The sequence below is a fragment of the Melanotaenia boesemani genome, chromosome 18 (assembly GCF_017639745.1).
Source record: "Melanotaenia boesemani isolate fMelBoe1 chromosome 18, fMelBoe1.pri, whole genome shotgun sequence".
NCBI classification, from domain to species: domain Eukaryota; kingdom Metazoa; phylum Chordata; class Actinopteri; order Atheriniformes; family Melanotaeniidae; genus Melanotaenia; species Melanotaenia boesemani.
In genome coordinates this window covers 2377844-2405000 of record NC_055699.1, presented here as the reverse complement: position 1 = coordinate 2405000, position 27157 = coordinate 2377844, and the positions used below count along the sequence as shown (strand labels likewise).

The 27157-nt window shown below is 38.5% G+C and overlaps 1 protein-coding gene across 6 annotated transcripts in view; it reads right to left on the bottom strand.

Moving 5' to 3' along the window:
- Positions 1–25518, bottom strand: part of map7d2b (MAP7 domain containing 2b) — a 36376-nt gene extending 10858 nt beyond the window's left edge. Inside the window, exons 1-9 of one of the 6 annotated variants that reach the window (XM_041968661.1) lie at positions 25223–25514; positions 24186–24260; positions 18100–18260; positions 10910–11051; positions 7951–8040; positions 5264–5350; positions 3288–3406; positions 1411–1484; positions 1117–1325 (exon numbers count right to left, since the gene is read on the bottom strand). In XM_041968661.1, coding sequence (XP_041824595.1) covers positions 1117–1325; positions 1411–1484; positions 3288–3406; positions 5264–5350; positions 7951–8040; positions 10910–11051; positions 18100–18260; positions 24186–24260; positions 25223–25259 — 994 coding nt within the window. In that variant the 5' untranslated portion in view covers positions 25260–25514. Of the gene's footprint in view, positions 1–1116; positions 1326–1410; positions 1485–3287; positions 3407–5263; positions 5351–7950; positions 8041–10909; positions 11052–18099; positions 18261–24185; positions 24261–25222 lie in introns of all 6 variants that reach the window. The other 5 variants (XM_041968662.1, XM_041968665.1, XM_041968663.1 and 2 more) reach the window with 5 other exon arrangements.
- Positions 25519–27157: the final 1639 nt, after the last annotated feature.

The window sequence follows — 27157 nt, the reverse complement described above, 5'->3', positions numbered from 1 at the left end:
ACTAAATATTTTTAAAATAATTTAGTTATACATAAAAAGCTGTTCCTATAAAATACATTTTACACTCAAACAATTAGGAGCAGATTCAGTGTGAATTTAGAAGTGGATGCTGTTTAAACTTTAAACAACGGTCAGATATGCCTCTTTAATGAATAATTATTAGAGTTGTATATCTATTATTAAAGAAAAGATTTCTAACTAACTAATAGAAAATCCCACATTTGGAGTCCATGAAACTTTTATTTCACACTCACAGTGAGGTCAGTTTGTCTTTACTAAAACTTTTTACTGATGTTTTCACTTTGAGGCAAATTAAAATAGAAAATGTACATTTCTGTTGAAAAGTCCAAATCTCTCCCTTTTTTTGGTTTGACTGAAGCTGGACTTTTAAAATCCACATAAACAACTAAGTCCAACTTAAATGCAAACTTCACCGCCTGACCTGGAACAAATTTGCCTCTAGATCAATCATTTGTTGTTGTTTTGACTTGTGATGCAATTGATCAAACAGAGAAAACTCAGTACTGAAGGCTAAACGGGGACATAAGTTGGACATGTTTGGGTCAATAAATTGATCCCTTTGTTCGTACTCTGGGACAAAGACAGACGTCGAATCTGATGGCCTGGTTAGAATAAAAATCCTTATTTATATTCTATAAATTCTGTCTGTGTGCCAGAAAACTGGAAAAACAAAGTACTGAATAAGTTAACAAACTACTAGCTAAACGGTAAAACTGCTCTTTGTTTCAAACACATTCAAGTGAAAACTTTACACTATTTTCATCAACTTTCATATTGAAATGATGTGAAACATTTGAAGAGGATATGTCGTATTTATCGAGGTTCATGTCTTAAAACATTTTGTGAAAAATGACCATCTTAGTTCTTTCCTTGTATTATCAGTCACCTGTTACAGTAAATCCAAGCAGATATTTCTACCCTTTCTCATTACTGCAGTGGCATTTTCATCCATCTGAACAGAAATGCATTTCTTCATGTTGAATACTGAATACCATAGTCCATTATATGTAATCAGATTACAAACCAAACATGTATGTAGAAACAGAGCATATCTACAGCTTGATTTTACTGTTGCCCTGTACCAACTGGTCTGACCTGCGTTCAGCTCTCTGCTGCTGGATTTGGGAATCTTCTTCTCTGAAGTCTCAGGTTTGGTGGATTTCCTCTCCAGGGTGCTGTGGCCTTTAAACTCGGTGTGACCCCGGTCATCGGTGCCGGGCGTGGTGGCTCTCTGTCGGAGTGGGGAGGTGGGGAACTGTCCAGGGGAGCAGGGAGACTGGGCCCGACTCCTGTTGGATCTCACTCTGAGAAGAAACAGTCCCATCATGTGACCTGGACTACAAACCAGATGAGTTATGTGTTTTTGTGTATGTGTGAGGTTTTGTGTACCGCTTTGGTGTGGCGGGACCCTTGCTGTTGGCCTTGAAGGAAGCGCTACGGACTGGTGTGTTTGGTGTCTCTCCCTATGAGAAAAGAATTAAGAATTAAGTTTTAGAAACACACAATGATCAGAGAGTCAAACTTGAGATCAAATATCTGATAAAAAAAAAAACTAAAAAAAAACATGCGTATAAAACTGAGGACAAATCAACTTTAAAGAAATCTTCATTTGTCAGTACATATCATAAGAAAACATTAGTCCTCTTTTACATCACTAGTTACAATCACTAGGAGGAGTAGGCAGCCATATTTCAGGGAGCAGTTGGTGGGTTAAGGGCCTCTTATTGCTCTTAAACCCCTTGGTTTAAGTCAAACATTACAAATAGTTATCCACCACATGTGTTGCATTCAACTAGTGAATCCCAGTTTAGTGGTGTAACATAGCAGCAGAGAATTAAAATCAAGTAAAACAACTTATTCCATAAATAAATAAAATAAAGCTATCTGATGGCTCGAGGGACGTCTGTGTGGACGCAGGTCCGGATGAAAAGAGCTTCAGCTCATCAATGTCACATCTTCCTTAGAGGATCTGACTAATTTTTAGTTTCATAACGGTGTTTATAAAAATCCTACCTGTGTTTTCTGAGGTGCACCATAGAGTTAATAGCACTATTACAGGAGATCAACCATGAAATGACGAGGCAGAAAGACAGAAATTAAGACACTGGCAGTACTTGATGAACCAGAAAAGAAACTGCAGGCTGTAAGTGAATCAAGGACTTTAAGGAGGTAAATATCTCCTTTGGATCTTCTAATCATCCCAGAGGCTCAGCAGTGAAAGCGCTGCTTTCATTTATGAGAGAAGATGTTTCGTGGCACAAAAAGTAAGCTGGGAATTGTTTGCTTTATCTCTGAAAATTAGATCAGCATAATATTTAATAGCAGCTGAAATATTTTACTAAAAGTGAGAAAGGTTTGAAAATGTTTTACAACTAAGAAAGAATACTGACGACTCTGCTATTAAAAAAGATGGTTTTAAGGTGGTATTTACATCACAGAGATCCTCTCTGGGTAAGTCTGCTTATTATCCACACACAAGATGCCCAACACATGCAAATGTGCCTTTTCATTTAAAAACACTCACCTATATAACAAGTATTAAATATTGTCTATGACAATAGGCTGTTTTTATACATGTGGCAGCTATGTGTGGACCAAAATCTGGGATAAAGTTTTAGAGGCTTTTTGAGGTTAATAACTTGGTTTCGGGCAGTGGTTCCCAAACTGGGGGGTGGGCCCCTAGGCTGGGCCCAGTGTTCTAACAGGGGGGGCGCAGCAAGGCTAAATAAAACTTACAGCTTTTGCACTGCTAGAAAAAAACAGTACCAATGGGTAAAAGATGATGAATCAACAAGAAAGATTTTAACTGCCAAAAGATAAAAAGAAGAAGAAAAACATGATGAGGAATATCCTGCCCCTGGCTTGACCATCGATGTTCCAGTAATGGTAATGGTGGGTTATGAAGAGCTGTATGTCGTACAATATCAGCATCTGACAGTAGGAAGCCAGATGGGGACGTAAATATATAGCAGCTGTTTTACTAAAGCAGCATCCGTCTCATCGAAAGCTCAACGCACCTGAAGTAGTTTGCCGGGTTTTAAAAGGCTCAACACTACAGCAGAGGATCGTTCCTTCTGCCGCTGACATGGTTTAACTATAATGAAGTAGCAGCCAATAAACCACAGACTATTTCTTTGTACATTTCTTTGTCAGCATCGGGGTGGTAGTGGGATCATGGATTGAGGGGGCGTGCCATTGTTGTTGTCAGAGAAAAGGCGGTGTAGGAATGTATGTTGATGTGTGTCTACGTGTGTGTGTTAGCTGACCGTCGGTGTTCTGGCTCTGGACGCATCCTCCGGGAATCCAGTGATGCTTCTGCGGTTGGAGGAACTCCTGTACGGTCTGTGATTATTGGGGGAAGCTGTTCGATGAGACACAAAAGACACTGACGGATCACAGGCCGACAAACATACAAAAATATTATAACACAACACGGAGTAAAAGACAAACACATTGACGCAGAGCAGAGGAAATAAGTTATAAAGACATATTTTTGACCCTGTCAACCTTTTCTATTAAACCCAACTATTGACCCAAAGAGACACATCGGTTTTATTCAGAATATCAAATTATTATTTTATGTCTGAAGGTCTTTTAGTGTGTTTCTGTGCTCTAAAATGAGCTTTCATAAACCAAATTTCAGAATAAGCTTCTCAAAAGACAAAGTTTATGTGTTCAGACATAAATCAGTGTTTTAATTAACAATATAAAAAATAAATGAGCTCACAAAAAACTAATTCCATTAGTAAGGGTTAGATACATGTAAGCAATGGATAAAACTTTGGAAGGCAGGAGATGATAAAACGTTCCTCTCAGAGAGCTTCTATTTCTACCGTTTGCTCAGGGCTAAAAATCGATGGAGAATAATGGAGACTGTTATCCCGAGTTTTTTCCTCTCAGGTTTGGTAGATTCTGCCCTGTCTGCCTTTTCCACGGCTTTTCCAGGATTTATGATCAGCATGAGCTGGACGCCGGGTGGTCAGATGGTTTAATAAACGTTTAGTTTAGTTTAGTTTAGTTTAGTTTAGTTTAGTTTAGTTTAGTTTAGTTTAGTTTAGTTTAGTTTAGTTTAGTTTAGTTTAGTTTAGTTTAGCAGCATTGATCGGGTTGTACCAGGTTGTAGATCTCTTAGCTAATTTCCATCTGCAGTCCCTAAACACACAAAGCACAAAGAAAATGTTGTTTAATCAAGGCCTCTGTAGACGGATAAAAAACCGTGGCCACTTTCAAACTGTAAGCTTGTAATTCCGGATGTGAGCAGACATCCCCCCTCCTGCAGCCTGCCGTGGCTGTAGGCTCCATCTATCTCTGAATTCAGGAAATGTCTTGAAAAAGATTTATTTTTAATTGTATTTATTTCAATCAATTTCTAAATAGGTTTTATCTTTTCTTCTTTAACTGCCTTTATTGTCTTATTTTGGGTTGTGAGGCTCTCTTTTCTTGGTCAGGACTACCTGGAAAACAGATCTTTGATGTCAGTGGGACATTCCTGGGTAAAGATCGACTAAAGAAAATTAAACAAATTTAAAAAAATTCTTGGTTCAACTCTGTATACTGTATTTTAAAATATACAGTTGATTTAACAGTTGAGTTCATTTAAATCTGCTAATACGTAGTTTAGTCTTAAAATATAAATTGCCATTAAAAATGAATAATTTTTACCTAATATTTCTTAAAAGGAAAAAAGGGCTTTTATTTGACAAATAAAGGGGGACAAAGAGAGCGACATGCAGCCGCCGGCCAGGAGCTGTAGCCTCTACATGGGAAGGCCGCTCATCCATTTGAGCTACACGCCCCCCTGAAATACGACATTTTTAACTATTTCTTTTGTGTCAAGAACATACTAGACATCATTTACTTGTAGACTGACCACCACTGATGTCAAACACACTTAACTATCTGCTTTAGAGACTTTTTTAATATCTCTCCACATATTGATTAAGGCCTTAAAAAATATAATCTTTTCTTGATAACAAAACTAAGAGTCCTTCTCAGTTTGGTGTGTGTTCATCTGGGTTTTGATTTTAATGGCTGCTAATTATTGTATAGTCTTATATGGTAATAACAAGCTTCAAATGTTGTTAAGTATTACTGATCTCAAACGTCAAACACATGGAAGAGATGGGTGGAGCGAAGTCATGTGGCTCACTCCATCCCCTGATGCAGGTCTACGTGAACAGAGGTGGAAACTCATGGTGGAAAAAGAAGCTGCTGTACGACATCTTAACCGACCACATCTCACCTCGTTCTGGTGAGTGGAGGGCTGCTGAAGAGTTAGAAAGCTGCTTGTTGATTGGCTGATCCGTCATGGGTGGAGTCAAGAAGTCAACTACCGATTAAAAAAAAAGTTAGTTATTTCCACAGACATGTGTATGACTGAATCACAGTACTGACTCCTGCTTCTGCTGTTTGACGACATAAAACATGTTGAATAAATCCCAACACAAACCAATCAGACTGCCAGCTCACACAGAAGATGCTCCTGCTGCGCGGTGAGCTGAGCAGCCGCTGCATGACTTCACCTCGGTGATGTAAGACAGAAGAGAAGCAGCAAAACAGATGCAGCGGGTCTGTCTGCAAACTGCTTCATTATGAAATGGAGGATGATGATACAGAAGCAGCCACCGCAGCCCCGTAAAACTGAGAGGCAAATATTTCATACAGCACCACAATAACATCCACAGAAGAAGAGGAGGAGCTCAGAACACCAGCAAATCAGAACATTTCGTTTTCATTGACATGTTTACTGTGAATTATCTAAGAGGGATTACACATTTATTTTAGGTTTTCCAAAATATGTATTAAATAATGAGGTTAATGTTTGGATAAACATGTTTGGCTGAACAGAAAATAGGTTAATTATACTAAAACCTCAGAAAATGATGAGTTTCCTCTTTTATTATTAAAGTGTGTGCTGATACTCCAAACCAACACACCTGATTTCTAAATTAGGATGAGTAGATCACATACGTAAAGAGAAACATACATGTTTCATTGACTTTTCTAGACAACGAGAAATCAAACAATCTTTTTTTTAAAGCTCTTATTAGCCTTTTTATTTGCACATCTGAAAGCTAAACTAAACTCAGACCTTCACATGAGACGTGTTATTAAAATCTTTTAAATCTCTTTCTCTTATGTCATAATGAATTTGGTCAGCTGACAAATTGAATTAATTACAATTAATTACAATGCCTTAAGAAATCAACTATTATTAAATTAAATGTATCTTCAAAAATATATATCTACTCATATCATACACAAAAATGTTTATTCATCAACAGACAGCCAGACTTAGCCTGAAGGTTTAACCCTTAAACACTAACACTAGTTGCTATTAAAAACCAGGGTGAAAATCCCCCGACCTTGGTGTTACTGGGGTTAAGCTTGATTTATGGATTTTTATTAGACTGAAGGAAAAGCCTTCAGTGAAGCCTACATAAGGGACCTACAGTACATGGCATACAGTTTTTATTCCTCTGTGACAGTAATCAGGTCTCCATTCACTAGCAAAGGAAATCTGAAGAAACAGTGAAAAAGTTTTTAAAAAAAAATATGAAGTGGGCTTGTTTTCATTAACATACTGAGGTGAATAGACTGAGCTGTGTAGTGTCAGTAGAAGGCGGTGGTGTAGGCTATGTTGCTAATGTTTGTTATTCAGGAGAACAGCGTTAGTAGCAGGATTTCAATGCTGCAGCTCTGAAGAAGAACAAAAGAACCTGAGTAGCTAAAAAAAAACAATAAACAGTCACTTTTACTGAAACTACTGCAAGACCATAGACAGACAGAACATTAGAGAAGGTCGAGAGTTCGACTGTTCGTGTTTGTTTCTGTTCTTTGCCTTGTTTATATTAAATATATATATATATAAACAAAGAAAAAAAAAATATATATACTTGTGTGTGTATAGATTTATATTACACGGTACAAACATAATGTTGCTTAGTTGTGAAGTATAAAAATAACATAAAACAGTTGTTTTTTTTATCTCTGCAGCATGGAAAGCACAGCAGCAGTCTGGAGCAGCAGCCGCAGTAAAACGAGACAGTAATGATTGGAAATATCTGCTGGATGTTGTGTGTCTGTTTGTGCACTGATCTGGGTGTTGGTGTGGTTTAATAACTTTGCACAGATAGCTTTAGGGTTAACATAGACGGTGGGAGCAGTAGAGTGAGTGTGTGTGTGTGTGTGTGTGTGTGTGTGTGAGTGTGTGTCAGGAAGGGCAGTGTTATACAGAGTGGGTTCCCAGCTGAGAATTATATGTATGCATCACTAAACAAGGCCCTGGGCCAGGAAAACAGGAAGGGGAACAGCCTTTTGTTGTGGTCAGGGTGGGGGTGGTGGCTGTGTATATGTAGACAGGGAAGGTGGGGAGATCCAAACCAGAAGCCCACTAGCTGACTTGCTAAAGTCAAAAGAACTGCAGCTAAAATCTGCAGGAGAAACATGTGCACCTGTATGCAAAGATTTTACTATAATACACCTTCATACCTGGAAACACATTTCTATATTATTTCAAGTGGGGATGAATAATGACTTTTAAATGTTCAAATAATCATTTAATGTTGAAAATCAAATAGTTTGAGCAGCTATCATCTAGATTTGAAACGGTTTTGCCAGTGGCTGAATAATTCTCAGTGATTTCAAATCTGAGAATTGCTTAAAATGGCCATCTAATTTTTGGAAACCATAAATAGAAACATGTCAAGTATAGAAGGATAAAACAATTTAACAACCACCAAACGCAGCACAAACACACACACACACACACACACCGTGAACACCTCCACCTCAGGACGATTTTACAGCCAGTGTGACGACACAAAGACGGCCACACACATGCAGACGGGATCAGCTGCAGGTGAGATGCAGCAGTGGTTGAGGGTGGAAGTGGAATGGGCGTGGCACACAGAGTCATGTGGTCTGTACCGTTACGGGACTGGTTGGCACTGGAAGCAGCAGGAAGCTCATTGGGCTGAGCAGAGCCAATGGCATGGCAGGGCGGGGTCTTAGGGTTACCTGGGCAGCAGGTAAAGCAGAGCGGAAAAAGCAAAGCATTCACATACACCTGTATCACTAACACATAACAGACAGACAAAAATCAGCCTTCATCCACACTAAAGAGAAATGAAACAAGATAAAATACACTTTACACAAGATCCTTAACAGGAGGCGCTGCTTCAAAAGCTTATTTTTATTCATTTCTTATCAAGTCAGATAAAACAACAATACAATGCAACTTCAACAGTTTAAACTAAAGAGCATCAGCAGCAATTACTCTGAGACAAGACGTCTGGCCTAAAGTAAACAACTAAATATGTGCAGGAAGTGTAATGTTACCTCTAAAAGTAACTCATGAAGTCATATTTTCTCACCTGGACCAAACAGTTCTGCCAGATTTCAGATTTTCTCTTCACCATCTCTGATTTTAGCCAGTCCAGACCTTAATCATTAATTTGTACTTATTCAATTCATGCACAGAGTCTGAAGCCCTGTAAGAATTTACATCTATTTGGTGGAAATGACACCATTAAAACAGCTTAAGAGTTTCTTCCCCTTCACTTCAAACAACGGTGACTGATCATACAGTGGTCTTGATCAATAGTTCTCCAGTTTTCTCAGTTTTTCCTTGGACATTTCCTGCTTTTTCACAAATTTTCAGTCCAGTCTTCGTACCTGATCATTTTCAGAGGAATGCATATTTTTGTTTTTCAAGCTATTTAACACTGACCTCCAAATCATTACAAAAAGACACCAAACTCAAGGGGTGAACCAGTGTTCTGTCTACAGATAACGTAAAACAGAAACCCATTTTAAATGGTATCTTTAGGCTCTTTGTTCCTAGCAGCCTGTCACAAAGACACATCCTCTCTTCCCATCTCTTCAGCTGCATCTATGAAAAATACTAAAGATAACACAGATTAGCATAAAATAGTGTTTATCATCAACAAGGTAATTCCCAAAGAGCTACAACTTGGCATGTCCCAGCATGCTCTGCAGTATGTTCTTAAAATATTTGAGGAAACTGGACATGAGGAGGATGGCTGGGTAACTGTCAAGAAGTCATTCATAAAGGAACGAAATAAGGAGAAAAGGTACAAGAAGTGGACTGAAAATCAGCGAAAATAGGTCCTATGGAGTGATGAATCCTTCCCAGAACCCGGACCTCAGCGTGGGATCAAATACAGAAAACATAAAAAGAAGGGCTCTGGAAAGTCCTTCAAGAAATGTGGAGAACTATTTCTGAAGACAAATGACAAGAAAGCTTGTCTAAGAGGGTTCAGACCGTCACTAGTGGTTTAATATGTACTGTCTTAACAGTCCATGTTGGTAATACACTGATACAACAGGCAATTTATGCAAACAGTACTTAGATTTCTGCAGTACAAACAGGATACAAAGCACCAGATGGCTCACCAAAAATGTTCACACCAATCCAAGCAGCTGTATCTGAAGTAAAAACCTCCTTCTGATACAAGCAGAGATCAGGAATCAGCAGAGACATTAGGATTAATCTGTCTGTTCTTTCAGAGTCAATCTGACTGTACTGTCTAACAGTTTCAGACATATTCAGTTTCAGTTTGTTTTAAAGGCTGAAACACATCCATAAAAGCCTAATATTTTAGACACAGCATCCAGATTGAGACCAAACGTTCTGTGTGAGTAATGCTTCACTGCACAGGATGAGTTTATAAAGTCAGGTCCTTTCTGCATTAGCATTATTATCATGCTAAAGTAGCCTGTTGTAGCTAACTTATTAATCGCTCCAAAGGGTCAACTTCTTCTTATCCAATCAATTGCCTCCATTTTTTCTTTAATTTTTCATACCATAAAGCTTTTTGAACATAAAGTATGTCAAGATATAATTCTGTTAAAAAAATCTTGGATCTGCCACCAGTACGAGCTGTTTAAGTAAACTACCTCACGATCAGAGAAAAATATAGTCTGCTAACACACAAATACACACTTTGAGTCTGTGTCCTTTAATCAAGTGGAGCTGTAAGATGAGATGCTGATGTTTCTGCTGCAGTGTGCGTTCTTCTGGGTCTGGCTGATCCCAGAGCAGCAACTCTGACAGGCAGCCAGGCTAGAGCCAAATGAGCTGCTGGGTGGACCCTGATCCCCGGTCAGCGCCAGGACAGCTCAGCTGATGGGTGTTGTAAATAATTGATGGCATTATGAATGCGCCACAGAATAGAGCCAAGCTGGTGGCGCTGTGGCCTCATGCCGGCAGACATGAGGACAGAAAACATCCCAGAAAAGGCGAGAGAGAGACGTGAGGTGGAGGACAAAAAGGCAGAAAATATCTAAGATGCATGCTGGCACAATAAACGTCCTCATGTTGCACTTTGCAGGTGTTTCTGTGTGCGGCCTTGTTGTTTTCAAGGTTAAATGTGTAACACCTGATCTACTGAGAATTAGACCTGCTTCCCAGCAGAGAAATCAAACAACAGAGGAATGACACAAACACACACCTGTAGCACATTTACAGCAACAAACACTAGCCAATAACAATGTCATTATGTCCAGTCACATCCTGAGACTTCCTGCAGATAATTAGTTAACACAGTCTCTCCTCACCCAGAAGAGGTTTAGGGACAAAGCGTTGAGCAGCTCCTGCATTGCAGCCTCCACACCCTTTTCTTTCTGCTACCCATCTCTCACACTCCATCTCTTCTTCCCTGTTTCACCTGCTCTTTGTCCACAGTTGCCTTCATCCGCTCTGATGTCCCCACCCTTTCATCCCACCATCCCCCTCTTCCTTTACCACCTGACCTCCAGACTTCCTCCCCAAACATCTCCCATCTTTTCCAGTATCCACCTGCATGGTTTCCCCAGCTGAGATCATCACAACTATAACAACACCCCCACCTCCCATTTTACTCACCTTCCACTCCATCAGGAGGTCCTCCCCATGTCCATCGCTTGGGTCTGTTATCCAGGTGATCCTGGGCCTCTCCTGCTCCACCTCCTCTTCCTCGTCTATCAGCACCCCCACCTCTCCGGCGAACCAGGGCCTCCAGTCGCTCCTGCTCGTTGCGTTCGGAAACAGGGAAAAACAGGCATTCTCTTACAGAGCCATCGCTACGGCGACGGACACCGGGCGATGCGCTTGGAGAAGGCTGCGCCATGGTTACCGCATGCAACGGCAGCGGCCTCGCCCCTGCGTCCCCTTCACACTCCTCTGTTTGCCGTTTGCTGACGTTCGACTGCTCAGTCGTCTGTCACCCAGTGATACATAAACAGCAGAGCTGCTCCTTCTCTCCTCCATCTGCCGCTCCCTCCACCAGCACTGATTCTCTCTCTCTCTCTCTCTCTTTCTCTCTCTCTCTCTCTCTCCTCCACCTCACAATTCAGTTCACCCCACCCTCTCCCTCTCTCTCTCATTCACTCCATACCTTGATCTTCCAAACCCTCTCTAATGACTGAGTCTGTCTCATGGAGCACTTTACCACACAGAACGGGCAAAATGCAGCTCGTCACCACCCCCCCACACACACTCACATGCATCAGCGCTCACACACACACACACACACACACATACAGACAGAGTAGGTGGATTAGACATTGATACCAGCTGCATCTGTTTTTTCTCCTTCATCTATGTCTTCCTTTGGAGATATTATGTATATAAACTATACAGGTCTAACTACAAAAAAAATAATAAATAAAAAACACATTAATAATAAATAAATAAATAAACACATAGCAAATAATTAAAAAACCACACACCAACTTTAATGTGATGTGTCATATTTTACCTTGTTGCATTTTCATTATCGTGCACATTGCGTCATGAAGTGTGTGTGTCATCTTTTAAAAGAGTAAAAACACACAGTTGCATGTATGGATGCACAGATTTATGAGCCTAGTTTCAACATGAGACAATATTCAGCTTTTTGACAGCAGCCTGTAATGTAGAACTAGGATGAAATGGATGGATGGCAGGGCCTGAGATTGAGCTGGCGTGTCTTTGCTGTGAGTCACTGATTTTCTCCTCAGATTAAATTTATTAACCTTTTTTTGGCCATGTGAGCCTTGAAAAGTCATTACGATGGCAATGATTTTAGAGGGTACAAAGCCCTTTGAAACATTTTGTATTCATTCTATTTCACACAAATGATCTTGTTATATGACAGATTTTAATAAAGATTTTTTGTACATTGGTAGGAAAGAATTAATCTTAATTACAGTCTGACTGAGAGCTTAAAGACTGTTCAAAGGTTCATTATAATGCATATTTATTTGACACTGGCATTGAAAGGAAAATAAATTATCAAAGAAACCAGCAAATAGCCTCAGGCAAAATTATCATCTCTGACATCTGTATTGGCCAATAATGTTACCATTGGTGCATCCCTTCTAGTGTTCATTTTAAAGAACAAAACATGGGTATATCTATAGCACAAGTCATATAACAGACTCGTGCTTTAAAATAATTCATTGGTCATTTTGTAAATTTTCTTGGCAGAAATTTCAATAATCACTGAAGGTACTTTAAAAATACTGTCAGATATAATGAATCTAGTGTCCTAGTATTCATCATGCATATATCTAATATTCATAGAGATGGTAATTCATACCTTATTTCAGGGTTGCCTCAGGGTCTAAAGTCCCAGTTTTAGGCTCTTCAATATACAGAATGGAACTGAATATCCTTTTTATGATATATGACGGCATCGTAATATTTTAGAAAAGGGTGATAAAAAAGATATTAGATACAGAATTATATTTATCACCTTTTTTGTAACTACAACAAGTGTATGAAAATATTCCAGAATTATATCGAAGCCCAATCGACATGAACCCATAAACGTGTAATAAATGGACGGACAACTCTGTGCACCATTTAAAGCCGACACATAAATTAAATGAACAGAGGAACTAATGAAAAATTGTTTCATTGAAGGTTTTGCTAGATTTAACTTCATAATGTCAGCAGTTAATGTCAATAAATGTTTTACTCATGGTGTTTTCTGTTACATGCCACAGTTTTTATGGAAAGGCCTCAGCATGGCCTTTTATTTTTGTTTTGGACTATGGAACTGATACTAGCCTGTATTTTGGGGGGTCTATGTTATCTGTGGTTCCAAGCATACTGTGCCAACATTATACAATTTTTACACCAGTTTTTCACAACCTAAATCACCTAAACAGTTATTAAAAGTAATGAGATTACTCCCTGCTGAGGCTAAAAGCTTAAACCTGCTGAGACATGCTTAGGAAACTAAATGTAATCCTCTTTAAGGTGTCTAAGAACTGCAGATACACCACATAATATCTTTTTATTATAACAATATAATAATAATGCATTTTATTCATAAAGCACTTTACATAGTAGGGCAATCTCAAAGTGCTACCAGCATCAATACTTCACTTGAATTACAGTTTTCTGATGTATAGATGAACTTTTTCTGCTCAAAAGACATGAAGTTCATAGTTTATATGGTTAAAAATGTCAAATATGTCATTGTGATTTTTCTATTCAGTGACAATAAGGGTCTGAAAATTCAGTTAAACCATTTAACTAAATTAAAAAACAGAACAAAATTAAACTTTCGTAAATTTTGTATACAGTAACTGACCCGTTAAGTTTAACTGAGCTTACTTATAAATTACATTATTTAATGCATGATGCAATAGTTGTTTCTACTTATATTTACAACTTCATTCTTTTTAATTGCTTATTATTTTAATTCGTCTACTTTTTTTTAAATGTTGCTTCTATCATTCACTTTCTGCTTTTCATGTGGATCAGCTGTAAGCAGGCAGCTGTACACACAGCATCGTTCTCAATACAAAGCTGATATGCTGCTTTGGTAAACTGTCTATATAAAGAAGGAAAATGGCCCTTCTCAGCATTGTGGAGGGGGTTGCTGAAAGTGCATGCAGAGTCACGCTCAAACTGCAGGAGGAGGTGGGGGGAGGAGATAGGGTGGTTCAGAACAGGCAAGGGGGAGGATGTAAAGGGAGAATGAGACAGAAGTAAGGTGGGGGAGTACAGACGTGGACAGGAGCTGATAGCAACATAGATCAGAGACGGAGACAGAAGCAGGTGGATTAGGAGACTGCAGCAGACGTTTCTGATGCATCCTGATGCAGGACTGAGAAAATCTGCTCAGAACCAAAATGACTAAAATGCTGCATCCCACCAGAAATACAAGACTTTCCTTCATTACTTTGCCCAGTCTGCAATATTTATACATAAAAACAACGATTTATCAAATCGGGCACTGAGGTGTGTTAATCTACCACTTACAAACATTACACATGTAGCAGAATGAGTCATAAATGAGTAATTTACATCTAAACCTGGATGTTAAATCTGATAAAAGGGAAAGCCTGACACAGTTTATTTACAATCAGAGACACTGATAAAACAGATTAATCCTGACGCAGGGACTGCAGCAGAGATAACAGCTGTATGATTAAGAAAATGTGCTAAATAATCATCTTTTTGTTAAAAAAAACTCCAAATAAACTTATGATACTACAATACTACAATAGAAAAGCCTTAAAAAGGTTTTTTGTTTATTTATCTGTTTGTTTTTATGAACATATCTGTTGAAACAATCTACTGCGTGACTGGTGGGAAAATACGACATTTGTAGATAAACATCTGATTTGAGGCAATATGATTAAAGACGAACACAACAAATAATGAAAGTTCCTTTTTTACTGTAACTAAAATACAGAGAGAGAGTTAAAGAGAGAGAAGAAAAGGCAGTAAATCCTCCCAATGAGAAGCTCAGATGTAAAGAGTAGTAATTCCACCGTTATTTTTTCATTAAGGCTCAACTTTCCCCTCAATAATCTGATCCTGTAGCTTTCTTTTCCTGTTCAGAGTGATATGTGCTTGTCCCATAACAGCCGACATCACCAATCTGTGCCAGTAAATGTCACATGATACGCTGAAGGTGATGTCATCCGATCATTAAATCATTAGGTTATGCATTTATAATGCAGGGGGAGAGAAAACAGCCCCTCCAAATCAATAGTGACAGTAACCCCCTCTCCCTTCCTGTGACTGGTGAATAGTGAACCTCTGAGGATCACGTCTTAACCCTCCATGTGCTGCTCAGAATTTCAATAAGCTCCTGTTTTTTATGATCTGGGTCAAACTGACAAGGTTACCATGACAAACACTCTGAAGTTATGTTCCTCCGTCCAGTGATCTCCACTCATGACTCATTCAGAGCAGGAAGCGTATTTGTGCTTCACAAAGAAAAAGCTGTAAACAGAGTCACTTCAAATCATCTCTGCAATCATTTCAGCACTTTTAATAAAAGTGTCCTTGATTTACTGAAGGATAATATCACATCTGCTTAATAGTAAATCCACTTTATTATGATCAAAGTCTCTAAAATACTTTTAGAATCATGCTGTCAAAACAGAGCATTAAAATCTGGCTTTAGACTTTTATTCCCTATAAGTAAAATAATTCCCAAAAACTTTTAAATTGGACATCTTTGGGTTCATTTAAACCAATTTAAACCCCTCTTGGAAGATGCTGAGCAGACTAGATTCTTGCTCTCAATTGGACTCTTAAAAAGAGGTTATGAATGCATCTCTGCAGCTCAACATCACAGCTGATCTTCCATCATTATATCTGCAGTCTGATGTTTCTGAGCAGCTGTGCAGGTCAAATATTATCAGCTGCTAATGGAAGGACTTTAGTTCTCTGGCTGGTAATCCAGTTTCTCAGTACTTTGTCCATATTATAATGATACAGTTTTTCCCCGTATATATGCACGTGTTGTTGGCTTTGAACAGGCAAGCACTCATGGTCTACCCATGGAGGTCATAGAGTAGAAATACTTCAACCAGAGGCGGTGGTATTATCTGTAACAGATATGTGAATATGAACATGTGAAACCTGGAGGCAAAAGACAATATTTTTAGTACTAGAAGCTTTCTTGCTTATGGGCTCTGCTAAGTATGAGTCATACTATTATTAAATATTTATTAATAAAGTATTTCTATTCTATACTAACCAGTTATGCCTGTGCAAGCTTTGGCTGCATGTATGTAAAATACCAAGAGAGTAAAAGAGAGCACAAAATAAAAAAAACTGTTAAGTACTTAATGTGTTTTCTCAGTTGAGAATTGTCTCAGTTTTCAATATAACAAAGTTCTGGTGAAAATGAGTGATTTACGACTCAGGTTAACACGTGTGAAATAGATTACATGTTGTATTATGATTCAATTTACAAATTAAAATATTAACATTTAATCAACATGGAAATCCAATAACCAGCTCTGACTTTAATTTAGTGTCAATCAAGGGCTTTCAGTGTGTTTTCAGTGTGTTTTTGGTGTCAAATGTCAGCAAAACAATCCTGCACGACATGTTTCTGCATAAGTTGTTGTCTGGAATCTCATCACTAAAAAACAATAATCTGATTCTCTGAACATAAACTTCTCTGGAGTAGAACTTGTATTAATACGGCGATTAAGCCAATTAAAAAGAAAGCCACCACATTAAAGCTGAAAACTCGACTGTAAGCCCAACATAGCTCGCTAAGACAACGACTTCACTTCATAATACATCCCTCTGTAGATGTGGTCCAACTCAAGGAGAACAACTGTGGTGTGGCTTAAAACCCCATGCAGAAAACTTCTCATGTTTCACTTGAATGCACACAGTTGGTCAGCTAACAGAAAGTCATTAGAGCTTCTGCATGAATTATCTGCTACTTGCTCAGACTCTGGTGGGGCCTAACAACACTGACTCAGTAACACATCCCCACAACTAATTCACAGAGTTAAGAGAGACATCAGGAAAAAGTAAAAGTGATCACTGGTGGGATACGGTGCTTTTAATCTGTTTTTCTTTCCAACAGTAGCTACTGGTAAAAGTTACAGAAAGTGAAATGGGTGAGAAGGGTGAAGGATGGTGATGGAGGAACACATAGCGTGACCATTTGGAGGAGAACTGATTTAATTAAAGGACATAAAAGCTTTGAGGGCTGATGGATAATTCACAATAACTGCACTGACCTTCAACTGAACTGTTTTTGATTTATCAAATGTTCTCTTCATTAATTATTTTAAACATTTAGTAATATCTATAAAGTTTATATTTTGTGCATTATATTAATACTTTGATGCATTCTTTAACTTCACAGCTGACTGGATGTAAACATCTAACTCAAGCTGCCATCGTTATGCACCTGGTTTCACTCACAAATTTATCCACAAACACGTTGCTTATTGTAAATGAATATTCTAACAAACGAAAAGATATTAGAAAAATTACACTTATGGAAGATACATTTTTTAAATAGCTTCTTACTTAGATGGGTTATTTTTTATTTAAATTAGAATTGTAATCTTATTGACTTGATAAGCTCATTTTCAGCGCTTTGTTTTAATGGTTAACAACATAAAACATATGATTTAGTGTAATTAACAACTAACGGTTCACATCATAAATCAACAAGCCACAACTTAAATATTAATCACAACTATTAAATAATAAGTACAACTTCACCTTGTCTGGAAAACATTTTTATTATCATTACCCAACTTAAGCTTTATTTCTCTACAAAGAGTGAAAGTCTTGTGAACTTAAAAATCGGTATTTTGATAACTGCAGATTTTTCTATGTTTGCATCCCAGTTTTTAATAGTGCATCAGCATCTGGTTTAACATCAGAAATAAGTTCAGGTCTCGCCTTTGTTTACATGGCAACAGCAAACCAAACCAAACCAGGATAGCACTGGTGCTAACCTTGCTAACATCTATAGCAACTATTGCTAATCTTGTCAACTATATTAGGAGTGTGTTAATGGGTGTGTGAGGGCACGTTATGGAGTGCATATTAAAACACTACAATGGCACAAAACTTGAAGCCAAGGATACAAATGTTGGATATGTTGGATACACCCTGTCTGTGCATTTTCATGTGAACAGATATGTTTTTATATAATGGTTTACAAAGTTCTTAGCTACAAACCAGAGGTAGGAGAGAAACGTTTTTTAAAAACTACCGGTGTTAGTTTTAAGCCTGAGTGCCATCCTGTCTTCTCATCTCTTCTTATACAAACACATCATTAGTAAGCTTTAACCTCTGACCTTTTCAGCCTCTTTCTGCTGCCGTCTCTTCTCCTCGGCTGCTCCCCTGCGCTGCTTTTCCTTTCTCTTCTGCTCCTCCATCTTCCTCCCTCGCTCCTCAGCACGGCGTTCCAGCTGCTGCTGCACACGACGTTCCTTATCCTGCAGCACCTGCGACAGCTCTGCACACGCAGAAAGTATGTATATAATCTAGAATCCAAACAAAAAAAGTCTCAATCTGAAGCTAATTTTTTTCACTTTTCTAGGCCCAGTCCTCCTGTGTGCTGTACTTTGATTTTAAACTATCTGGAAAACTGCAGTCATAAATCTGTACAACTTAAGATATTAAAATCAAAGATTTTTATGTGTCAGTCTAAAGTTTTAATGGAGCTTATTTCTGAACAGAACTGACATTCATTATGCACATTTCTAGAGCCATCGCTGCTCCGCAGTATCCCTGCTATGAAACCACAAAACACAACTTTTTTTTCTTCAGTCTTGAGCTGTGGTTCCCAACCTTGCTTCCTCTGGAACCCCCTTCATTCATAATGCGGTGGCCCCCCTGCTCCACCTTGTGCTGAAACCATGCCGGTTTTAGGCTTTCAAAAGTGAGATTCTCACCATATATAATGTGTTCTGGTTGAGTCCTGTCCTTTGATAAAGCCAAAGTTAAATGAACAACATACAGCCTTACTTTTTTCCTTAAAATAGGGACAGTTTGTGGACATTAATGGCTCCAATGTTCAATGTCTCAGTGACCCCCTGGGGTCTAGGGCATCATATTACAGCTGTGTTTTGCTTTACAAGACAAATTCACACCAGCAACTGGATTTCAACACAGTGGCCGTTTTGAACCCGCAACATGACTGATTCAAGAAAGAGCTTAAACCTGGTACCACTTTCCACTGCTAGATGGCAGATATGTGAAACGGCTGTCATCAAACGCTGCACCACCCACCGCCCCAAAGCCAAAAACCCTAGGGGAAACACTGGAAGACAAAGTTATGGAATCTACTACGGCTGCCAACCTGTGATGCCACAATATGAAACTAGATGAGTAAATTTCCTGCCATCATAAACTCCGGTTCAGAATTAACATTTTTCTCTTTTACAATATGCCTTAAAAACTTTAAAAACTCCAACACCTACAGGGTTATATCCTTTCTTACTGCAAGTAATAGAAAATTTTATCCACTCTTGAGAAAACTATTCCACTTGACAACTGGGAGGCTGCAGTTTTTTCAGAACTGGCCAAGAAAGTACCACTTTGCCCCCCGGAGAAAAGGGTGCAACCTTTACAAAATAAAGAATTTTCTGATTGCCACTGCTTTATGACTTAATTAGACTTGTTTATTATTTTATACTGAACTAATTAAGTACAAATAGCAGTAGCAGTACCAAAAAAGAGCTGAAAGATAGTTCTGGTGCTGCCAATTAGCTCTCAAGTGACGCCTATTATATCAAATTAAACATTTAAAAATGGCTGATACATTATTTTTGCAAAAATGTGACAAAAATGTAGGAAAAAGGGAGCAAAGCCATTTTAAAGAGGAGCTACATTACTTTGGCAGATTTTCTCAGTGAGGTGCCCCGTATCGACGGCATCCATGTTGCATCCTACCTCTACTTTCAGCGCTCTCCAACCAGTAAAAGTCAGTCTGATGATGACTCTGTCTTATCCTTTGCTCTGTCCATTTCCCTCTTTCTTTTCCTCAGTGGGTCTGAGAGGGAGCTGCTAACTGTCCTAAAGATGACAAAATTGATCAATCTTGTCTCTTTTGGTCTGTAAATTGTTGCTGTCAAATTCTGAACCTTCATGTCAGATGTTACAGCTGGTGAACATGTGTTTCTACAAATAAAAGTGGCCTTTTCCAGCTTTTATAGCCCCTGTTGCAGCAGTGAGTATTAGTGCAGGTGTTGACTTTCCATCTATGCCAATAAGAGCCGAAGCTGATAATTACAACCACAGCAGTTATTTACCTGAATGCTTATTAAACGCTTTCCCACTGCACTCAAAAGTCAGATCTTAACAAGTGTGTGTAGGTTTTCTCAGTCGTGTAGAAAAAAAGCTTGTTATACTGCACCCACATCTGATATGTACACAGGAATATGAATGAGCAGGTTTTTATTTTTTACATAAACACCATATCCAGCATATGAAGAAAGTTTGGGTTAGACTACAGAAACTGAAATACCAATGTGGCTCTACTAAAGATAATTATAAATATCTGTTATAGTGTGTCAGTACAATTACTATAGGGTGACTGATTTTCTTCTTCTTCTCTATCCTTAAGTAAGGCAGGCAAATCTCCAAAAGTTGAGGTACAAAGGTTTTCACACTACGATGCTACAACACTTTCCTTAAATGTTATTGCCCATTATCTAAATAAATACTTGAATAATTTAAATAAATAAAATGAATATTCAACTGTAAAACATGATGTTGAAAAGAATGAGGTCATCTACCTACACCCACCAGCACTATGGGTGTGTGTGTGTTTACGTGCCAGAGACAGATGAACAGGACAGACCCCACGGAGCTCCGCCAGCTGGACAGCTGAACATACCTTGTGTCTTCTCTCTGTCTTCCTGTCGCTCTTTCGCTAAATGTAGCCGGGAGCTTTGAGACAGGTGAAGCAAATATTTAGAGATGAGCTCAGGAGCTTGCAGATAGTTAAAAATGTCATATTTTATTTCTGTGTCTGCCTCGTACATTTAGGGAATGTGAATCAGGTATTAGAACAACATGGCGTTGAGTTCTTTAGTCATTTCAAACAAATTAAGAGGAACAAAAAAAATCACCTTTAGTACTGGGGGCCACATATTTGGATGTACTCATAAACACTAAATGCAACCCATTAACTCTGAATACGCAATGCTGTCACTCTGTTTAGGGCCATGTTGGTCTGAAAATATTTCATCCAGAGAGATGTTTGGATCATCGGTGGATCGCAGGTAAAATTTCCAGCCTCCTCATTTTTATTATATCCAACTTCTACTTCAGATCATCTGCATTCCCTGTACCACAGCACTGGACATGCTAAACTATTTTCTTCTTGCTCTTTATACAGTTAAACAGTTTACTCAACTCGAGAAAGTAATTAGCTACTACGTAAGTTTAATAAACCTCAAAGCATAACGCATGACGACACAGTCCCTGAAAGAGGTTGGTATCAACAGTTCTTGATCAGAGTTCAGATAAGAGGAATGTAAGGATTTAAGAATAAATTTACCAGTCTACTAGTTTTTATCTTAGTTTGTTGTTTTACTCTGAGATCAGTCTGAGTTTTCAAGTTGCTGGCTGTATGTTCTATTATAGGATATAATGGGTTATTGGGTGTAATTTGTGTGTGTCTCTGTGTGTGTGTGTGTGTGTGTGTGTGTGTGTGTGTGTGTGTGTGTGTGTGTGTGTGTGTGTGTGTGTGTGTAATTGGGCTGTCACTTATTCTTCAACATTCAAAACTCTCTGAACATGGGAAAACTTCCAATTACATTAAACCATTAATACAAAATGAAAAAAACAAAGTGGGCATTCACACCAGCTTTATGGAATCAAATCCTAGTACACTGGCTTGAAAATTCTGGTTCGATTGAGAAGGTGCCAAATCAGAAACAAAATCTGGAATCACCTAAAACTGTAAGCCTTGGTTTGGTTCAAATGAACCAAATACAGGAAATGGATGACAACTTATGTGATGGAAACTGAAGTCATCCTGCATTTAACAATAAATGAACAAGTTTTCTTGCACGTCTTCTCCGTCAGAAAACGCCGCTGGCAAATACAAGATAATGTAATCAAAGATCTTGGTTTGTTTGGCTGGGTGCAGTGTGAAAGCAAACTGGAACCAGCTGAATGTTGTAACTCCCACATAAACTGAATGCTCAATCATAATGAGCTTTGTGGACTATTAGGTGTGAATATGACCTTTGCTTTTTATCCAGCAGAGGCCACTTAAGTATCAGCTTGGCTAAAAGGCATGGCCTGGTAAGATCTCAGTAAAAGAAGCTGATGTCTACACTTAAAGCTGTTTGCACTGATAATGACGTGCTCACCTGGCATTATCTAGTTTTTTGCTTGATGAATAAAAAAAATGTTCAAAACTTTAACATCATACTTTGCTGAACATTTATTACTCATCCCAATGTGGTTCATTTCCTTTGCAATAACCCACAAATAAGATCCTTACATCTTCATCTGATATTCAATTCACCAACTAATCGAGTACAAATAGCAGTAGCAGTAGTAAAAAAGAGCTGAAACATAGTTCTGGTGCTGCCAATTAGCTCTCAAGTTACACCTATTGCATCATATTAAACATTTAAAAACGGCTGATACATTATGTTTGCAAAAATGTGACAAAAATGTAGTAAAGAGTGAGCAAAGCCATGTTAAAGAAGTGCTACATTACTTTGGCAGATTTTCTCAGTGAGGTGCCCCGTATCGACGGCTAATTATGGCATCCATGTTGCATCCTACCTCTACTTTCAGCGCTCTCCAACCAGTAAAAGTCAGTCTGATGATGACTCTTGTCTTATCTCTTTCTTTTCCTATCTCCCTCCGATAATGTCGTCTTGCCATTCTTTTACAAATCAGCCATACTGAGCGTTCAAAACACCCAGTGTGTTGATATCCAGTTGATGGCATGGCGTGGCGTGGCATGGCGTGGCATGGCGTGGCATGGCATGGCATGCTGGGATGCGTAAAGTGAAACTCAGCTGTAACGTGTGGTTCCAGGCTGGAATACAAATTTGGGAAGTGTAGCTTCTCATCCTTAGAACGCTGCTAGGTAATGATGGCTCCAGGAACGTGCATAATGAATTCCACTGTGCCATCAAAATGAGTCAGAAACACATATTTTTAACATCAGAAAGTTACATAGTGCTACTTTATCAAGAAAACCATGACACGTCCTAAAACAGGCCACTATAAACGGAGCTGTAAAGAGATGGCTGGAAAAGGAGCTGCAATACTGTCATCCTGTCATGTTCTAACCAAACTATGTTGCAGACGTTTCATTAAAGGTACAGTGTGTAAGACTTACTGAAATCTAATGATAAACATGGGCGTAGAAATTACTTCCAGGATCATGGGTTTGGTATACCCTGTAAGAATCAAGTCCATATTTATAGCCTTATCTGTCAGTTTAGACTACTTTCTCAAAATGGCAGACTTATGTATACCCACGTGTTTTGATAGGTGGGTTACACTGGTATTTAATATCTGATTTAGTAATATCAATTTCAAAGTTAAACATTACATGTTTAATCTCATGCAGTTAGGGAGAAGGAGCTGGGTGCTGATAACTCGATGGTTTCACTTGCAAAAGAATTAACAGTAAACTGCAGTATAAATACACTTTCATTGCTTCTTCTGGGTTAAGTTTCCCTTGAGCATTAGTCATATAGGAGATAGACTTGAGCAATGTGAAATTAATATGCAATATAGTAAAGAAAAACTAACCGCTAGTGGCTTCACAGTTGGCCGTATGCCGGTATAATTTTTGAGTAGCTGGAGGTATGCTGAAGTGGTGGGTCATTTGCGCATGCACATTAAGGGTATGTCATTCTGATAGTATGGCAAACCATCAGAACATCAATACGTCGGTACTGTAGTTGTAAAGCTCAGATTATTCTCATTTCACACACAGAATTCTTTGTATTCATCCATTCAAAGACAACATAGTTATTTATAATGGCAGCTGCCATGTATGTGGACCCACAGCAAGTAGATATAAATGGCTTTTTCTAAAAGAATGAAAACATAACAGCTATTTTAGTAAAATAACACAAACAGAAACACAGTTTTTATTTATATATATATATATACATTTCTGTCATTGATCTTTGATTTTGTTACACACTGCACCTTTAAGATTTTCTTAAATTGTGTCAACATGTAAAAAGTGGATGCTTCCTCTAAACATCTTTCTCTCATCTAACAAAAGGTAAACAACTAAATAATACAAAAATTAAGGCTTATTGAGCTGACTCTAGACTGTAATTAAAATTTCCACACGCTTGAAGCATACCTGCTTTCCTGATGCTGCCATAATATGGATTAAGAAACACTGAGAATAAATGAAAAGATTTCAGTATTAGATGTTTACCTGTAGGGCTGGATGGTGATCGAGAAGGAGATGGATGTCTGTTGGTGAGCGGCAGTGCAGGAGGTGGCACCAGAGCTGTGATTAGAGTCAAATATAACACATGATTCATGCAGCACTGACCAAAAGGCAGATACGATTAAAAATGTAAAGCTACGGTGGTGAATCTTACTCCTGTATCTATCAATACGGAAGTGGCTTGAAAGCTAGCAATTGTAAGGGTACCTTAATACAATAAATCTTCTGTCAGTCACTGTATTGCTTTTGGGGTCAAGTGTCAGTGTAAGACCCCTGAGTGTAACCTTCAGCCCTCTTCCTGTTGTCTTTTGAAATGTAATTCTATCAAATTGACATGAAAGCCACCAGAAGGCATCCATCAACCACTGTCTACATGCAAACATATGAGAGACAGCTATAAAAAGGTCCTCAACATGGTAGATATGCAAATACATGCAAATCTCAGCTTAGTCTTCAGCATCCCATGGGTTTGGCTCTGTTTGATCTCAAGTTAAAATTACATCACAGACCAAGATCAGCAGAATCACCAGTTAAAGGTGTGACTCTAGCTGATGTGTGTGATATGTGACAGCCGACTAAAACTTTAAGATTTTGAACTAGTGAATAAAATCATCAGGGTTAAAGAGCATCCCTTACAATAGTCCACAGTCAACGTGGCTGTAGTGGAACATGTAAATATGACCATATAGTACTGAATACGAAAACAAATCTGATTTAATTATAATGCACAACATGCCAACATACTGACATTACATATATTTTATACCAATAAAGCCAGACTAAAAATCCTATTATAGCTACTGATCCTTTCAAGAACAACAACTTACGATAATAAGCTGTATAAAGAGAAAATATATCATGATGCATTGCAAAAGAAAAAGAGAAAACTGTTATATTAAAAATAGGATTTATCCCTTTTATCTTCTTTGTCTGGTGGTAACACCGTGTACAAACAAAATTATCACCCATTTCATGACCTCTAAATCACAAAGATTTAAAAAAGGACCATAAATATTTCTCACCTGTCATGGCAACACGTCTGGAAGCCACTTGGGTCATAGAGCCTGACAGGAGCCAGAACCCTGGACGTAGAGACGGGAGACCGTCGGTCCACACAGCGGTGACTCAGGAAAAATAAGCGGGGGGAAAGTGACGCATTGCTAGAAAGACAGAGCGGGGAGGGGAGCTAGCATAACCTATATTTATATATTTATTTGTTTATTTTGTACCGTTTTTCAGCTGATATGACAGGTACCCTCATGAAAAACGTTTGGGTCTACTTTCTCACCACCACCATAAATATACTTTTGTTAGAACATTAACAACGAAATGAAACACTGCCAACAGACAAATAAGCTTCTTAATGAGTTTTGTTTTAATTTAAAAAAAGAAACAAATAGCAAAGATTTTCTTAGTATTTAGCGTGCTTTTAAAACAGAAATACAAAGTCTTAAAAAAATCAGTAACCGCTTAACAGTTGGCTAATTTACATATTAATGAGCCAGCTCACGCTGCTATTTGTCGCCTAGCAACTAAATGGGCTTCTGCTTAAGAACTATAAGCACCGTGGCGGAGTGATAAACTTCTCTTTTCACAATTTAAAGTGCATCAAATAAACGTTTATTGCACTTGAAATCATTTTCGGGTCCATTACTACAGTTTCTCGACGCCACAAATCGGTGCTCTATCCTCCTGTCACGTGCCCACTGCTTCGCTTGGTGCGGCTGTCAAACGGGCTCGTGTCAGGGCACACGTGCCGAGCACAAGCGAGACCCAGCGGCAGAGTTACGTCATAGTTATTGCAAACAGAGGCCTGGCAGATGTAATATGGGTCAGTGCTGTTTACGCTGCTCACACACACGTTTACCGAGTCATGATGGCAGCGCTATAAATAACAACAAAAGGGTTGTTTCCTAATAAACCACAGTAAAAACAGTCCGGACCACTTAATGTACCTGTTTGTAATGAAATCCAATAGCTTGCATGATCATGGGCAGCCTTTTGTTATATCTTCATTATCATGTCTCTACAATATATCTTGACATTTGCATCATATCACATTGTGACTAAGTCAAAGCTCACGTCGTCCTGCAGTCATCACACACACACACAGATGCAAGCAGACACAAAACACTGGATCAGTGAAAAATGCTGAAGTTACAGGCTGTGTAGAATTGTAATTGTGGAATTTACTGCAGTATTTTATTGCGATCTTCCTTTCTAATATATACAGCCTGACTGATTCAAAATACTGCTGCCAGGAGACTAAACAATGTTAGAAAGTTTGAATCTGTTCACTGGCTTCAAGTTCATGCTAGATCTGATTTTAAGGTTTTATTATTTAGGTATTTGTTTTGGTTGGTTGTTCATGGGGGGGGGGGTCTGTGTCTGTTTAACTCAGAATTTATGCAGTGGGTTCAGTGAACGTTAGTGATGCTGTTTTTATCTGTCTAAAGAATCTTATTTTCCATTTTTATTAATCTATTTATTTTATTTATTCATTTTTTTATTATTTGTTGGAGCCTCTGATAAGACGGATTCCAGTTATTAAACCCTTTCACAGTGTGGATGTGAACACAGTCAAAGATGGACTTAAAGCTCGTGTTCATTTTTATAAACAGGTCCTGTTGGAAAGTCATGTATACACATGATGTTACTCCACACTTAACCCCCATTTGGAATAACAGACACGTATTACATGATGGAAAATCTGAAACCATTCTCACTGTGTCAGTGAGAAGTGGAATACTGTTTGCAGGAGAAAGAATCATTCTACCCAGTACCATGAGATCTGACATGCTTCAAATGCTACATGTAGCTCAGGATGCAGTGGACCAAAGCCCTGGCAAGGATGCACTGGTACTGGCCAAGGATGACCAGACATTGAACTAAACTTCTGCAACATGGCAGCAGTTCCAACCTCAAAACCAGAAGAAACCAACTTGATCGGTGGTTTT